Genomic DNA, 17,445 nt, shown 5'->3' with positions numbered 1-17,445 from the left:
TGCCACGGGCAGGGACACCTTCCACTAGAGCAGGTTGCTCCAAGCCCCTGCGTCCAACCTGGCCTTGAACACTGCCAGGGATGGGGCAGCCACAGCTTCTCTGGGAAAAGTCTGTGCCAGCGCCTCAGCACCCTCACAGGGAAGAGCTTCTGCCTCAGAGCTCACCTCAATCTCCCCTCGGGCAGGTTAAAGCCATTCCCCTTGGCCTGTCCCTACGGGCCCTTGCCCAAAGCCCCTCTCCAGGTTTCCTGCAGCCCCTTTAGGCACTGGAGCTGCTCTAAGGTGTCCCCTTCAGGAGCCTTCTCTTCTCCAGGCTGCCCCAGCCCAGCTCTCTCAGCCTGGCTCCAGAGCAGAGCTGCTCCAGCCCTCGCAGCAGCTCCGGGGCCTCCTCTGGCCTCACTCAAACAAGTCCACAACCACCCAAAAATGGTGGGATGTGTTAAATTGAAGGGCCTCACCTGCATTTTTTTCCCCCTCTTTATGAATAGTAATAACCTGACTTTTACAAATGTATTAAAGTCACGAGGACAAACAAAAATAAGTTCACCTACAAATGCTTTAATTCAGTGTAAATACAATCAGGCATTAAGAGTGAAGAGTACACTGCTGGACAGGTTCCATGTGCTGCTGTCTGCACAGGAAACATGACCAGAGACTGCACCAGCACAAAAAGCAGGTAGGAAGTGAGCTTTTCAGAGAAGGCAGACCTGTCTAACTTACACATACAACAGTAAGCATTCTACCCGCCTTCACTCTACAGAACACTCAGGCCAGCCACACATATCGACAACTTTGATGTAAGAGTTCATCCCTCACTAGAATTAGCTAGACAATGCCTTGAAGAAAAAGCAAACTTTTTCATGTGCATTTTAAATTCAACTTCATAGCACAATTTTAAAACCTTCTTGTTCTTTTTGTGCACTGGTGCCTTTATTCCGACTTTAAGCAGCAGCCTTGGTCTGTGTGCAGACAGCATCATGCGAACCACCATCACATAGCAACTTGCACCCAACTGAAATAACCCGCTCGAAATCAAATTTGACAGTGAAGTGACCGATTACCTTCCACTCCAGAAAGTAGGAGTCAAAATGAGTACAGCAAGAAGGACACAGGAAAGCTTACAGAAAGAGGTCACCCAAACAGCAGCCAAAACTAGTTTCAGGCACAGCAGCAGATCCACATCTCAACTACACATTGCTTGGTGTGCCCATCACCACTTCTAACCGAACCTCTTAAGTCCTTTCCTTCAATTTTGCTATCATTGAGTGCTTATTCCAAACCAGCAGGAACTTTCAGGCAGTTTTAACTCACACTACTTCCATCTCCTGGGAAGTCAACTATAAACCATGGTTTTGAAAAGAACCATTTCTAAGGAAACAGAACTCCTCCACAAAGCAGGTTAGTGCCTCAACCTGAAGACCATTTCAAGAGTCTTAGTTAGCACTGGAAACAGAGTAGAAAGAAGCCATAAAACATAGCATTAAGAAACATATTAAAGTATCATGCTGGAATGTGTCTTTTAGTTCCTTTGCCATTTCCTTTCAATCTAAAGGAAATGTTACTGTTCAACATTTACTTTCAGTTCCTTGAGGTTTACCTTAGCATTGCATTTTCCTTCAGAACTTGCACACAGATTGGTCAGTTAACACAAAGACTCAGCAGGTGGTGACAAATTACAGTTTATAGGTTATCTATTAAAAACAAACCAAACCCAAACCCACTGATTACAAGCAAAACATTGAGGTGCTGGAGCGGGGCCAGAGAAGGGCACCGGAGCTGGTGCAGGGCCTGGAGCACAAGTGTGATGAGGAACGGCTGAGGGACCTGGGGGGGTTTAGTCTGGAGAAGAGAAGGCTCAGGGGGGACCGTATCGCTCTCTACAACTGCCTGACAGGAGGATGGAGCCAGGAGGGGGCTGGTCTCTGCTCCCAAGGAACAAGGGATGGGACAAGAGGAAACGACCTCAAGCTGCACCAGGGGAGGTTTAGATGGAGCTGAGGAACAATTCCTTCCCCAGAGGGTGCTCAGGCATTGGAACAGGCTGCCCAGGGCAGGGCTGGAGTCACCGTCCCTGGAAGCACCCAAAACCATGTAGATGAGGACCCTAGTGACATGGTTTAGTGGTGGCCTTGGCAGTGCTGGTGGAATGGCTGGACTTGATCAGAGTATCTCAAGTTGGAAAGGACCCATAAGGATAATTGAGTCCAACTCCCTGCTCCTCACAGGACTACCTAAAACTCCCAATACTCAAGTACCAAGTACCACTCAATTTAAACTACGATGATCTTAAAGGTCTTTTCCAACCTAGTTGATTCCACGATTCCCTCCTTCTCTCACACCAGGTCTCTGTGGGAAGCAGCAGCAACAGGAAGTGCATCTCACATCTACCCAAGCACAGGAGAGAACGTGCCAGGAAGAGCAGATTCCTGCAATCCAGCTGGCAGCATTTCAACTGAGGGATTCCAAGGAAGGCATGTGCAGGTGTGTACTCTGTACTCCTTTCTGTCCTATGCCTTGAAGAGCGTCAGAAGTGAACTTGCCACTGGACACTACATCCCAGTCTCCCCACCAAGCAGCTGTAAGGATGGCAATACAAGACACAGTATTTCTAGCCTAAAGGGCTACTATCAGATCCAGAAAAACTTCTGGAACGTGTAGGTGCAGAAATGCTAATGAGAGGTGAATCACTCCTGCACAAATACTCAAGTAAGTTCAACACACTCTAAGTGAAGCATGTTCCCCTTAAAATCATGAAAGGAATTACAGTACTTCACCTCTGCTGCTTCTGTTAACATGAGGAATTCTCATTTAAATAACTGGGATGAAGGGTTTTTACCATCCATTTCTGCACGGTGGATGCAAGTCATTTCCATATGGAAGCCATCTGTTTTTCTGGATATTCTCTTATTATCCTATACTGGTTCCTCTGCTGAACACCTCAATGCTGTGACTTACAGAAGCCTTCAAAAGCTCTGTAGGTTTCACCACGACAGACATTTTGAGCTACAGTTTGAAGAGACATGTCCGTGTCACTCGTCTCTTAAGCTTTATTGTATTTTTGTGCTGCAGAAAACTAGCCCCCCGGGACAGTGAACCCCAAGTACTCCTGAAAGCACCAGCCCTTGTGCCTCGGGCAAGCAACTTCTTGGGAAAAAATAAACTACATCTTGAGGCTCTGATCATTAACAGGCTGTTACCAACTAATATTTTAAAACCTATTTTTGTTGGGAAAAAGAAAAAAAAATGGCAGTTCAAAGTTAAGTTACTGTGTTTTTGTTGAACCAACACCCAAGTGGATGCAAAGCCATCACTTCTACAAATTCTTTTCTCCTATAGATTTTATGTACTTTTGTAATCATTTGAAGCAGTTTAGGTGTTTTCCCCCAGCATTCATTTCCCCCCATGACAGCTTATTTTATTGGCAATCAAAGACAGACGTTAAGACTTCTAATTACAACCTGAATTTTCAGCATACTCTGAAATCATGTTTAGTTTTGTTTCAATACTTCTGCTCCAAGGTTCATCAAACACGGCCAGGAAAGGTCCTTAAGGATATTCTTAAATTACTAATACTTCAAGGATTTTACTTTTAACTACTTCCGCCCTGAGTTGTTCTGTATTTAGAATATAAAGACCTCCTGTGAGACCAAGAAGGCAAAACAAAATGATGCAGGTGCTATTCTGAAGAATTATGCCAACTAATAAAAACCTCTCCCTGTGTTAAACTGAACTGGTTTGACACACAGCTGGCTGGCTGCATTGGGTTTAATTGTCTGTATTTTTAAGCCAGAGAGATATCACAGAAAGATAGCTCTCATTATATTTACTGCATAAGAAGATAGTAAGTAAAATTCCAGCTTGTTTTCCTACATGTTGCAATGGCAACTGATATGAAACAATGGTCCATACTGATGATAAAACATATCATCCAGGTTAAATATTAAGACTGTTACAATACACAATTGTTACAATTACCACTCATCTGTAGCATAAGTTGGCAGTTCCAAACCCTAAGTTTTGATTTCATTTGTTCCATGTCAAGGAATTCATCTTTACCTTGGTATTTACTGCATATGTTTTCCACAGAGGAAGGCAACCCATGCAAGAGCACCCAGCACACCACTGGTCTAATGGCCCTGGGTAACAAAGCTAAAACTGCAGGGATGAAGCCACAGCTCAATAGCGAACATCCCGGTGACCCACAGCACCACATCGGTTGGTTTCTCAACTTCCCAAGTACTTTTGTTGCTGGCATCAGCAAGGAGGCTGGCTGTGACGAGCATGCCTTACACAGTGCAGCATGTATAGCAGCAGAACAGCTCTCCTGCGTGATTAGCCCTGCTCAGTTTCAGAGTGGGAGTCAAATCCTCTCCATAGCTGCCTGCCACATCAGGGTGCTTGACAGCCAAGATCCACAACCAGAAACAATTCAGAAGAACAGGATTGCTGCTGCTACCCACAGCGACAAATAATTGAACATATAGAAGCGTCACCATCACCTATGGGGACATTGGATGCCTTGCATGCATCTTGCTAGGCAAGAAACCAGAGACATAAGGCTGGAGCCAAGTAAAACTCAGGCAGCGACCAGGTTAACGGCCATCCATCGAACACTTCTTTGGAGGAACGCTGTCTTATTCACTTTCAAAGTCTTCTCCAAAATCAGCTCTTGCACACATTTGGACAAACAAGATGTCAGTGTCCCTTCTTTACCAAGGTCTTAACACTCAAATAACTTCATTTGTTCTGCATAAAATACCCAGAACTGATAGAATTTTGAACTCACCTGCTGAAAATTGCAACTGTTTTAGGACTGGAGCACAACAAAGCTTAAAGAGCTTTTACAGAGGCCTTGTAACACACCTATGAAGGAACAAACACCAACCAGCTCCAAAACTAACTTGCTAATTGAATTTGAAACCGCCGGTAAGGAAAAACTCCCTGATGAAATTCCCAGCTTTTCTTGCCAAATTTGTACAGGGAGCTCATCACCCCCACTCTTTCCTCCTTTCAGTCAGCTGGTCTTCAGTGCTGTTTTGAACTTGTAATGTTAAGACATTTTCCCTTTAACTGATTAAAAAGGAGATTCCTTCTAGTCACAGTGCACAACTTTCCAACCCCTGAAAAAAGACTGACCCACCATTTCCTGTGGTTTCTGCCCCAGCCTCTTTACTGTCTTGTTCCCCTTTATTTCAGTCTTGTCACTTCCAAACTGCAGGTTCCTTCCATTGCTCTGAAAACTTACAGGATTGCAGATGCCCACAAAACTGCAAGGAAGAGCCCTCCAGGTCAATACTTGGCACAGTAGGAAGATCGCCAGGAGCTTCAGGAACTAATACCATAGCAGTTTGCAGACTGTTCTCTCTAAGTTCTCCCTCAACTAAGTGCTAAAGAAATAAAGAACACAGAAGAAGGCAACAGGATGGCTCTCCTTTATCCATCATCAAGAGATTACTCAGACCTTGATTTCACACCATCTGGCAAAGCCTCCTAAAAGGAAACTAATTTAATCTCCAATCTCTTGGTTTGTTAGGATAGCTTTACTAACTACAATGAGGGAGCATCTGTCTCTAGAAGCAGGGCAAGGAAAAGATACGTTGCTTGGCCTCGTTCTGCTTTAGAAATTTTCACTGTCTCAAACTTGAAAGCATTAAATTACATCTAAGCCAGCATCTGGAACTCAGATTTTGGGTCATATACTCTGAGTTTTGCGTTCTTGTTTGAAAAAGCTACAGTAAGTACTGGTAAGACTGCACAGCCAGAAAAATCTCTACCATCAGAAAGCTTCCAGAAGAATTACATTCCTCCAGCAACAGCTTTCAATGCCTCACAGCTGATTTGGTTTTGACAAGTCAGCTAAAACTGGTATCTCAACTTAAGGTATCACAGTTAGGATCTAATCAGGACTACCAGACCCTCTGCACTGCCAGGTTTCTGCAGCCCTCGTTAGGCAGGGCTTGCACAGCGCTCAGGAAAGTCCTAATGCTAGTACTAGCATTACCATGAACATCACAGGTAAGGCTGCAGCAGCAGGTAATAAAAAGCAAGTCACCTCACCCATTTGGTGCTCAGGGAGTAAGTGACTGCACCTGAAACAAGAGCCACCAAACTCTGCCCACTTGTACTTACCCTCAGCTAAGTCACAAGCTCAGCACCAACGGGAGAGTCCTACCTTCTTAACCACTAGCATTAGTTCCTCCAACAGGATAGGGTTTTCCTCTTTCCTTATCTTAACCACTGGCAGAGTAGAAGTAAATAAGTTGCACAACTAGATCAACTACCAGGTATCTCTGCTGCCTTGGGCACACTACCACAACTTGCAGCCTACATTAAGATTCAGTGTCTGGGTGGGAACAGCAAAATCAGGCTTGCTTCTCTTTGTGGCAGTGCCATGTCACACCAGTCTGACACAGGCACTGAACCAAGACTGCACATACCTGTCTACTGCCGAAATGCTCGGCTGAAGTTTCATCTCTTGCCGAGAGCATACTTGTCTGTCTTTTTTCATGCCAACGCTTCTGTGATCCCATGATATGAAAGGTTCAGGGAGCTCAACTGATAGAAAGAAAAATAATCTTGAGGAAGAAAAACCGGGCAGTTCCTGTGAGTTGAGCTCCATGAACTGACTCACTGTTGGGTTGGAGGCACGGCTGCAAGGCAGGGGAGAGCAGAATTGCCTCCTTTCAAGCAGCTGGCCAACATATTCACCCAGAAACTGTGCCACTGGGCTGAGCTCAGGCTTCCCTCCTTATCAGTTCTGGTAACTATACAGCTAAGGAACAAGCCTGATTAGCTCATGTATCCAGCTAAAAACGACTCTACCATTAGGTTAACTTTCTATTACATTAGCAAGCTCATCTAACAATACCAGTTGGAGATAACACAAAGTAGAAGGCAAAAAACCCCACAATCAAGGCAGTATTTTTCAGCTGCAGCCCAGTTATACCAGCATAAGCTATGGAATCAGATTATAAGGTTCCCAAGAGAGAATAAAAAGAAAAGGACAGGATACTGCTGGGCATACTAAGGTTTCCTGCAAGCTGTGAAAAGAATTACACATAAATGAGATGAAAACACTCCAACTGGCCAACACTGGGAAAGGTTTGATTGAAGCTTTCTGTTAACATTAACTTCAGCATTCTTGGCAGTTTTGATCCCCTCACTTTTATTTAAAGTTCCATTTGAATCATTCCATTAATTGTCTTTTAATGTGTGAGATATAAAAAGAGGTAATATTTCATGCATTATTCTTCTCATAAGCTGCCTGCCCACAAAGCAGTGACAACCTCTGGCACCAGCACCAGCGTTCACGCCATCTGACATCCTTCTCAGCATCAACTGCCACGACCTACGACGCTTTTTCAGGCAAATGCCACACCAGAAACTCTGTCACCGATGACTTCAGAAAGGTCTCTTTGTAATGACATTACTGTGTGACAGACTGATTCCTACATATAAGATGACAACTGGAATTTGATAAGCTGCTACTCTGTAGTTCAATGTTCACTAACACCCCTAAAGAGTATGCCTTATGTATCTAGTTGGCATTTCTCCTTTTCTGGTCATTGCTCCTGCCATGCTTTATCCCAAAGCACTAAAAAAACCCTCCGTATGCGATATTATCTCCCTTGAGAACATGCTTCTAAAATCCCTGTCACCTCTTGGTGAATTTTGTGGTCAAATGCAAGACATGTCTAAAGTAATTCTTTCTTTCTCCAGGTCTCGCACCTTTTGTACGATGCAATCATTTAAAAAGCTCAGCTTTAAAAATGCTGACACCGAAACCAAGTGCTGTATCTTCATATTGATCCCCCCTAAAACTACAGCGGGTCAAAGGAGGGAGAAATCTCCCTCATGTTTTAATCAATCCTCCCCCTGATTCTAAGTCCTAATATCTTCACTATGCAGGTTAAAACCAACAACCAAATAAAAGGCATGCAACTGTTAAGTGTGTAACACGGGGGGCGGGGGAAGCAATCAAACCCCCTACATCTTGAGATGTGATTTTCAATGTCGACAAAGAAAAAACCTCTCTATCTTCCATGCTACTGAAAAATAATTCAGTTCTATCTCAGTTGCTTAAGTGCTTCTGATTGTAACACCCATTGTGTTATTGTTCTGCAACACTGCTTCCAAAATTATTTGCAAACCCATTCTGAACTATCATTGCATTGAATGGTAGAAATCTGGCGTGACAATGGCCACACAAACAGCCCTCTGAAACCAAGACACAGAGCTAGAGCCACTGAGGAACAGATTCTCCCTAGGTGGCTGTAAGAACAGCTATGGGGCAGTGCACCAGCATGCAACTGGCACGTTTCTGGCAGGCACATTTAGAAGCGTGGAACAGCACTGATGCACAAAAAGCAGAAGATTCAGTGGCTTTTGCAGGAGGGAACTCCAGGATGGACATCACAACAAGGTTCATCTTCTATTTTTAATGTAACACAGAGCATGTCATACACCTTACAGCAGCTTCACAGCCATGTTCGTGCAATGCAGCAAATACCTGGTTTTGCAGGGCAGCTGCATGAAACTAAAGCAGAAGGCAAAACTACAAGTTATGGCAGTAAATATTGATCAATTTCCTATTAAAAAAAACAAATAAATACCACACACACAAAGAGAAACCAGCTACGTGGTGACACTACAGAGCTATCGCGACGCAACCATTAAAGCGGGGTGGAAGAAAGTCCAATTTGACTCACCCCTCACATACATGAAACTCACTGTGACAAGGTGAACAGGAAGCCTTTGGTTTCTGGGAACCCAGTTTCTCGCCCTCACGGTTGAGAAACATCTTTACCTCACCTATGCCACCATCCCCACCTCTGCAAGACATCTATTCTGCAAACATCAGTTCAGGATGCCCGAGCCCTCCTAGGGAATAGTTTGTGACCGCCTACAGCTTAACACTACCCCAAATTTGAATCACTAATTTAAATGAGACTTAACTAAACTACTTAACTGGTGACTAAATGCCATTCTAATTACAGAGAACACATTTGCAATTAACTGCCTTCTTTCAGGAGCTAGAGCACCAACTTACAGCAAACAGAACGTCGCTCATACATACACATCTCTGGTCTAGACGGGTTAAGTGAATAGTCTGGCAACAAATTAAAGCTAAAAATGTATGTCACGCTGCAGTTCCGAGTAGAAACCTCTCTGCTGCTACACCTTCTCCAAGGCAAACTTTCCTCCACTGACTCTGTGTTTAAGATGAGTTTTTGTATCTGTAGCCATTGTATTTTATAACTATTTGTTGTCTTAATGGGGCTTTTTAAGATAGTAGTAAAAACACCACCGCTGCAACACTGAGCTCCTAGAATTGAATAATTAAAGTACAAGAAGTATGAGCCTGACCAACGGAAGAAAGTAATGAAAGTACCATGAAGTTGCCAGCCAGTTAAACAAAAAAGATTTCCGCTGTTCACATTTAGACATTTTTACACGAAAACAACCCAAAATCGATTGTGTTTTAGCTTACAAAGATGACAAATCTGACCCTTTACTTCTGCATAAGATAAACAATCAAGTTTGTATCCACATCCACACAAAGACACTTTTGTTTATCACACTGAGCATAGATCTGAAGCACCGTTTTAACAGAGACCAGCCGCTTGTCCTTGTGGCTGCACTGACGGAAATGCTGGGAGTTACTATCAGCACACAGGCTGATATGCAGGGCTCTGGGCACACCGGCTTCAATTTCAAAATGACTAAGTAGCAGCCTTTCCTTCCATAGTAGCAAAAGCAGAACAGGTGATGTTCCTGCATTTCAATTCAGGTTTCAACACAGACAAGGCAGCAACCGCCCTTTAAAGCAATGGGTCTTCTGAAAACTGCTCTTCTCAGTAAAATTGCTATTTATCGGGTTTTGTTAGTCACATGTCAGCTTAATAAATAAATCAATGGATAGATGCAGTCATCCAAAGCCAGGGTGAAATAATGCTCTCATGTTCACAAGTCACCAGCCCAAGATGCTAGTAATGACACAGAGCAAACAAGATACCAACGTTACAAACTAAGCAGGTACCAAAGGAAAGACGTTACACTACACAAAACCACATCTTCCCCCATTTCCAATTTCAGCAAGCAAGAACTTTAAAACAGATGCAGACAGAATCACCAAGGAGAAATACTTTACAAAAATATTAGTTGGATATCTCGGTGAAAGTTCTAGTTAGAAATTACTATTACTCAGCACTTCAAAGCTACCACTACAAAAAAATCCTGCATAAGAAGGTATGGTCTACCTTTTAGCTGTGATAAACAGCAGCGACCCATCTAACCTGCATAGGAGCTGAGCCTGCATATTCACACAAGCTGATTTTTCTATTGATTCCAATATTACCACCGAATGATTTGGGTTGGAAGGCACTTTAGAGATCATCCAGTTCCAACCCCACAGGTACTTCTACCCATGGAAGCAATCCTCTCACTGAACAGAACCTAACGCCACTATCACTCAGAGAGAAGATTCCAATGGCCACGAAAACACATCCAGTGAATGGGGGCTCCTGACAGTGATTTTTCCTCCGCAGGAGGTGGCACACAAACCGCACGCAGAAGATTCCTGAACGTTGTCTTTCACAGAACTACATTTGCACATAACTGGTTCAGCGCGAAGCCAAAGGCTTCACGCTCAAATGAGCCGAGCTGCTTCGCCTTAGGTTGCCCATTAAAAACCTTCGTCCATAAATCACCCCTTTTCCCAGTCACCCTCCGATTCCTTTTGCAAGACTCGCTCAAACGAGGAGCTCACACAGAAACTGCTCATAAAGCATTGCCCACGGAGTCCCGGGGGGAGCCGAAAGGGGGGAATATTGGTCAATTTTAATTGTTTTAAACATTTTTGGCTTTGTTTGGTTTCAAACGCTCCCGGCCGAGGCCCTGCTCCCGCTCCCGGCCCGCCGCCGCTGCAGGGGCAGGACCGGCCGCGGCGAGCAGCCAATAAAAGCCGGCCCCGAGCGGCATAAAACCCTTCAAAAAAAGCCTTAAAAGAGGGAAATAAATGAAAGGAGGAGGAAAAATAACGAGAAATCTCGGTAGCGCCGCGGTGCCCTCGGCCCTCGCTGCCACACACGCACCCACCCGCGTCCCCTTCCCCTTCCTCCTCCCCCGGCGCCGTGATTTCAGTCCCACCCGCTCCTCTCCCCGCATATTTGAAGGCTGCTTTAATTCCTGCAGCAAATTCCTCCCTCCCAAATTTGGGCGCAAAAGGAGAAAAGGGGGAGGAGGGATCGGGATGGGGATGGGATGGGGGGGGAAGGGGAGAAAGCGAGGGAGAAGAAACATCTCCGGCATTCTCGCCGCCTGGCTCCCCAGCTCCGCGCAGGCATTATACAATTTCGGCGAGGCAGGAAGTGACTGCGGGGGGGGGGGGGGGGGCTGGAGCCGCATCTGAGGAGGAGGAAGGCGGGGGGCGGCAAAAGGGACGAGGGGGCCCCGCGGCGGGGCCGCTGCTCCCCGCCACCGGGATGGGGGTCTCCCGGTCCCCGCTCCGTTCCCCCCTCACCCCCCTCCGCCTTCTCCCTCCTCCCGCGCTGCCTCTCAGCCCACCCATCATGGAGCCCCCGCGGGCTCCCGCCGTCTCGCCGCTGTCACGGCCGCCCCGGGCTGGAGACTCACCCATGGCGCTGGCCGGCGGCGGTGCTGGTGGTGTCGCTGCCGCTGCTGACGCCTCGCCCCGGCTGCCTACCCGCCGCCCGTCCGCCCGCTCTGAGCGCGCCTCCCGCCAGCCAACCCGCCGGCCGCCGCGGCGATTCTCCAACGCCCCCTACGCTGATTCCGCCGACGGGCCGCGGCCCTTCCGCACAGCGCCTACGCGCGCCCGCTCCGGCGGACGGACGGACGCACGGACGGACTTAGCGGCTCGGCTTGGCGCGGCTCCCCCGCCCCGCTCCTCCTTCTCCCTCGCCGCCTCCGCCCCGCTCCTCACACGCTCCCTGCCCGCCTCCCCGAGCACGCAGCGGCGGCGGCGGCTTCCGGCTCGGCCCCTGCGCTCGGCGTGGGGCTCGCCGCGGCCCCCACGTCTCTCGCCTCGCCCCTCCCAGCCCAGCCCAGGCTCTGACTGTTATTTCGTCGCGCTCCCTGACAGAGAGAAAAGGCACCGCTCGGCGGCCATGTTTGAACCGGGCACGCTCGGGGAGCGCCAAAGCGCCGCGGCGCCTCCTGTGCCCGGAACAAAGATGGCCACCGGCGCTGAGGGGCTGAGCGAGGCTCTTGCAATGCCTCCTCCTGTCTATGGGGCTATTCTCAGAGCGTCGCTACGCAGTGCGCGCCGTGCGGAGCACAGGGAGCGCTACGGGGGCTTACGCTCCTTCTGCGTGCACGCTCACGTATATGGCGTGCGAGTGGCCGGCTGGAGTGGGGGTCCGAGGGAGAGGGGACCCTCCACCCGCCGTATCCGTATGGCTGAGGGGGCTCCGCCGCGTCCGCCCCTGAATGAGGCGTTCGTGTCCCCGCTCCTGTCCCCCGTGAGCGGCCTTTTGACCGGGGTGGGCTCTGCCGGGCGGCCGCTGCGGCGGGGAGGGGAAGGCGCTACCCAAGGGGTAGTTACCCCATCGCCAAATGAGCCCGAAGCCTGGCGTTTCCTGCCATCAGCAAGCGATAATCTGGTGCCAAATCCTCCAAAATGAATGAGAACTCAATAAAATATACATATAAAGTACCATTTGAATGCAGCTGTGTGGCAGGCACCGGGTAAAACCCTCCTAGGAGGCCAAAGGGGTGCTGGTATGCACTGTACCCACAAATAAGCCCTACCACATCATGAGACCCTGAACTGGCTCCTCTGAAACGCTGCTCTCAGTCGGGATAAGCGTCTGCTGTGGTAAAGGAGTGACACTGGGGAAGGATGGGCTCCAAAAGAGGCAGAGGAATTCTGCCTTTCCTATTCCAGTACAGCTCACAGCGCTGTATCTCCCTTTGGGACAGGGATCTTTGGAGCCTTTCAAACTTTGGGATATGTTATGCCCAACCTGAAATACTTGAGACCCATATTTATGATGTGTGATTTGAAACTCAACATGCTTGCTCATGTGTTAGGGATTTCAGAGCGTGGTCTGCTCCTTGCCTTTTTGTTTCACACGAGGCACTTTTCTAAGGGAAAAGTCTTGGCAAAAAAAAGATAAAAATAGATTATTTTATTGCTTGTTATCTAATTTGTTTCTGCCATTATTGAAAATACATCTTAAGAGAATGCCCTGGTACTAGAAGGATGAAAATAATTTAGAATCATGGAATCCCAGACTGGTTTGTGTGGAAGGGACCTTAAAGCTCATCCAGTCCCAACCGCTGCCACGGGCAGGGACACCTTCCACTAGAGCAGGTTGCTCCAAGCCCCTGTGTCCAACCTGGCCTTGAACACCGCCAGGGATGGAGCAGCCACAGCTTCTCTGGGCACCCTGTGCCAGCGCCTCAGCACCCTCACAGGGAAGAGCTTCTGCCTCAGAGCTCACCTCAATCTCCCCTCTGGCAGGTTAAAGCCATTCCCCTTGTCCTGTCCCTACATCCCTTGTCCAAAGCCCCTCTCCAGGTTTTTAATTTCAGCAGCAAAAGGGAAACGTTCATCAATGCGATGTTTCTGTAGGCAGAGTTGCAGCATGGCAGGCGGGAGCAACAGTGAAGACATGAGGATTGTCCTTGTTTCTCACCAAATTCCATCCAATACTTTCTTGTTTAATGTCTGACCTTTTTTTTGGGGGGGTGCATTTGCTCAATACTTTTCGTGACAGCAAGGAAAACACATCATCTTTTCAGAGAGGTATGCAGAGCCCTGCACAGTGTGGTTCAGCACTGTTTAAGAACTGGAAGTGTTCCAATATACTGTGGTTCTCGGATGCCCAAGGGAAAAAGACTTTTATTATCGTTGGTCGCAGGGCTGCCAAATGTTATCTCATAAATTTGTGTCTTTCACAATGGATGAGGTGAGAAATAACCTTGTTTATTCATTCTGGTTGGTTTAGGTGGTAATGTCCATGGCAATGAGGTATAGCTACGTTGCTGTTGTGGTTATTTGAATGCCAAAAAAAGACATTTTACACCACAGAAGTTGTTCACTGAATACAAAATACGGTCCCCGCAGCTCTCCCATAAAAATACATTGTGGGAAAACAAACAACACGAATAATACTTGTTTTCTCTCTCAAAAATCGCCCCAAAACATTTGGTTTTCAGATGCGCAATGTAGTGTGTAACTGATGGGGGGTATCTGCAAAGAGGGAATGCTGCTCTTTAAGGAATTTCCTTTTAAATGAGACATTACTTCGTGGATTGATCGTTGGAAAAACAAAAGTGAGCTTGCACCTTTGAAATCTACTGCAAAACTGGCACAGGCTTAATAAGGAAGCAAGATGCAAGCCAGTGGGTTTGATGTGAGGTTAATGTCCCATTTTTCTGTGTTGTGAACGGGGGGGGGGGGGTTTCTCTTTTCATACAGTAACTTACAGCACCGGGAAGATTCTGCAAAATCCTGTTCATTTTGAGAAGAACTAAAGCAAACGTAAATGGGTCCCTGAGGTTTGAAGAATGCTGTGTGCTGTGTACAATATAATAAATCAAAACCTTTCTGTTCCTGCAGCAATCTGCTTTTCTTCCTTCCAAAGGAAAAGGCTTCACTAAATCTGTCGCTGAGCTTCCAAAACCCGAACTCGACCAGTAAATTCCAAGACTCTTCAGATTCCATGTATTTATTTGCTTCTTTTGAAAGACCATATAAATCGTGTGGCTGCTTTTTGTCCAATTAATAAACAGCTTTGCAAACTTCAGTGTAGAACGCTACCTGCCATAACTCAGATCCCATCTGTGTCCTTGTCTTCAGACGCAGAAGCGAAACCCACTCACCTTATTTACAGGCTCTGCTGCCGCCAGGTTCGTTCCCAACCAGCCCAGCCAGTTTCAGTGTCTTCTTGCCAGTGAGACATATGAAGACTATTTTGTTTGCCTTCTTTTTTAATGTAAGCAGACGTGACTCACTAGGTGAATTTGCACATAGCATCAGCTCCAGCATGGGATGAGGTGGAATTACCATGCTTGCAGCCTGCTGACTTGCTCTGCATGGCAACTCCAGTACCTCCTGGGTTTGTAGGGCACGTGGTGCATCTCCAGACCGAATCGCGCCCGCTCAGTCGGCCCGATGTATGCAGCACCCCTTTGAGCTGCTGGGCAAGTCTAACAGACCTTTGCATGCCAAGCAATCCCTTGCCAAAACAACCAGGTTCATTGCACCAACGGGGTGAAGTCCTGAGCTCCCCCTCCTGTAAACAGTTGAGCTCCTGCAAGGCAGGAGGCTGAGGGTGCTCAGCAGTGAATAACACAGCACACTGCCCTCCTTCAGCCCATCCTGACACCTCAGATCTGCAGTAACACCAGCACCATGACCGCTGCTTGCCATGCTGGCCAGAAGTGCCTCCTGTCCTTGTGCTTTGTTGCCTCTTTCACATCTGCTGCCCTTTACATTGGGTGATCTTGTGGGAAATGCTTCTGTTTTGCTTCGTTTGCCAGTGCAAGAAACGGCCTAACACAATGGTAATACAAATGCAAACAATAGTATGAGGCATCTGGTGTCACATCTAATTGGGCCCTGATGTCTTGCCCATCATCCCTTCCCTAGTTTGACACATACCAAGTCATACATAAAGGTTTCCAGGATCAGCCCTGCATTCGTGGCCCTTTTCTGCTTGCAGAGGAGGGCTCTCATGAACCAGAAAGCCCTTGAAACTCACAAGCAGCACAGTAACCAACCCTCCAAACTGCCGCTGTCGCTGCTATCACAACTGTTGTCTTTGGCTGCCACCTTCAACATCATTCAATGAACATGCAAATGCAGCAACATAAAACATCCACCTCTTGGGCCTCTTTTAAGTCTCGCCATTTGCTGTTTATAAAAAGGCTCTGCAGCAAGAAGAAAGAGCTACATTCATCAGCAAATGCTTATAAAATGCTGTAAAAGTTATGGACACAGGCTTCCATTGAACAATTGCTACGGGAAAGATACAGCATCTCTTGTTTTGTAGTGTGTTTACTGTATCGTCCTGGTATACATCCATTACTTCAATTATCTAAAGAAAGGGGCTTTGATAGATTACGACCCAATGATGTGATCCTTGTGAGAGGCACACACATGCACTTATTGTTTAAGGTAGAAAATAGTTCCTTTGTGCAGTTACAGTTGTGTAGTGGGGAATATAGATCAGTAGGAGCAGGAAGGCAGCCTCACCCCGTGCCATGGTCTCCTACCAATAACCATTACTTCCTTGAGTAAGGAGAGATACAACCTTCATAGGAGCTTCCTTCATCCTTGTGAAGCACTTGCGGCTTGGGAAGCACAGCAGGTTCCAGGAATGTTGTACTATTTGAAGTGTTAATTTCAAATGTGAATGTTAAACTATTTGCGGGTGCCAACTGACAGTGCTGGCTGAACATGAGCAGCTTGTGCCCAGGCAGCCAAGAAGCCACCAGCATCCTGGCCTGGCTCAGCACCAGTGTGGCAGCAGGGCCAGGGCAGTGACTGTCCCCCTGCACTGGGCACTGGTGGGGCTGCACCTCGAATCCTGTGTCAGTTCTGGGCCCCTCACTGCAAGAGAGACATTGAGGTGCTGGAGCGGGGCCAGAGAAGGGCACCGGAGCTGGTGCAGGGCCTGGAGCACAAGTGTGATGAGGAACGGCTGAGGGACCTGGGGGGTTTAGTCTGGAGAAGAGAAGGCTCAGGGGGGACCTTATCGCTCTCTGCAACTGCCTGACAGGAGGATGGAGCCAGGAGGGGGCTGGTCTCTGCTCCCAAGGAACAAGGGATGGGACAAGAGGAAACGGCCTCAAGCTGCACCAGGGGAGGTTCAGATGGAGATGAGGAACAATTCCTTCCCCAGAGGGTGCTCAGGCATTGGAACAGGCTGCCCAGGGCAGTGCTGGAATCACCATCCCTGCAAGTGCTCACACCCCGTGTAGCCAAGGCCCTCAGTGCCGTGGGTTAGTGGTAGCCTTGGCAGTGCTGGGCAACGTCTGGACCTTATGATCTTGAAGGTCTTTTCCAGCCAAGTTGATTCTGTGATTCCATGAAAAATGCACCATCTAATAGGTTATTTGTACAGCATTCCCAACGCACGCCGGGGAGCTGAGAGAGTGAAAGATACCCATCCTACAGCAGCGAGTCAGAGCCTTGAGCAAAGGCCCCTCTCACCCTTGCACTGCCCCGCTCCCAGGCAGCAGCAGCAGCCTGCCGGGATGAGCAGGAGTGAGGCGATGGTGTCGCAGCACGTGTCCTGCCATTCCAGTTCTCTGTTTGTTTATTTGTTAATGAGTAAACCCCAGTGGGGTTGGGCAGGTCCCGGTAAATCCTCAAGAGGCTTTCTGTGTGCCCGGATGTGTAATCATTAATACCCAGTGCTGCAGCGAAACGTGGCCTCACGAACCATTGCGTCTGAGCAGAGTCCGATGGGC

At 47.6% G+C, this 17,445-nt stretch overlaps 1 protein-coding gene across 4 annotated transcripts in view; it reads right to left on the bottom strand.

The window, feature by feature from the left end:
• Positions 1-12,146, bottom strand: part of SEPTIN7 (septin 7) — a 70,865-nt gene extending 58,719 nt beyond the window's left edge. For 2 of the 4 annotated variants that reach the window (XM_030509574.2, XM_030509743.2), the window contains exons 1-2: positions 11,635-12,146; positions 8,907-8,908 (exon numbers count right to left, since the gene is read on the bottom strand). In XM_030509574.2, the coding sequence (XP_030365434.1) occupies positions 8,907-8,908; positions 11,635-11,638 (6 nt within the window). In that variant the 5' untranslated portion in view covers positions 11,639-12,146. The remainder of the gene's footprint in view (positions 1-8,906; positions 8,909-11,634) is intronic. The other 2 variants (XM_030509487.2, XM_030509656.2) reach the window with 1 other exon arrangement.
• Positions 12,147-17,445: the final 5,299 nt, after the last annotated feature.

Source organism: Strigops habroptila, chromosome 1, assembly GCF_004027225.2.
Source record: "Strigops habroptila isolate Jane chromosome 1, bStrHab1.2.pri, whole genome shotgun sequence".
Lineage (NCBI taxonomy): Eukaryota > Metazoa > Chordata > Aves > Psittaciformes > Psittacidae > Strigops > Strigops habroptila.
Note: the sequence above shows the minus strand (reverse complement) of the source record. Positions and strands in the feature narration are given on the sequence as shown.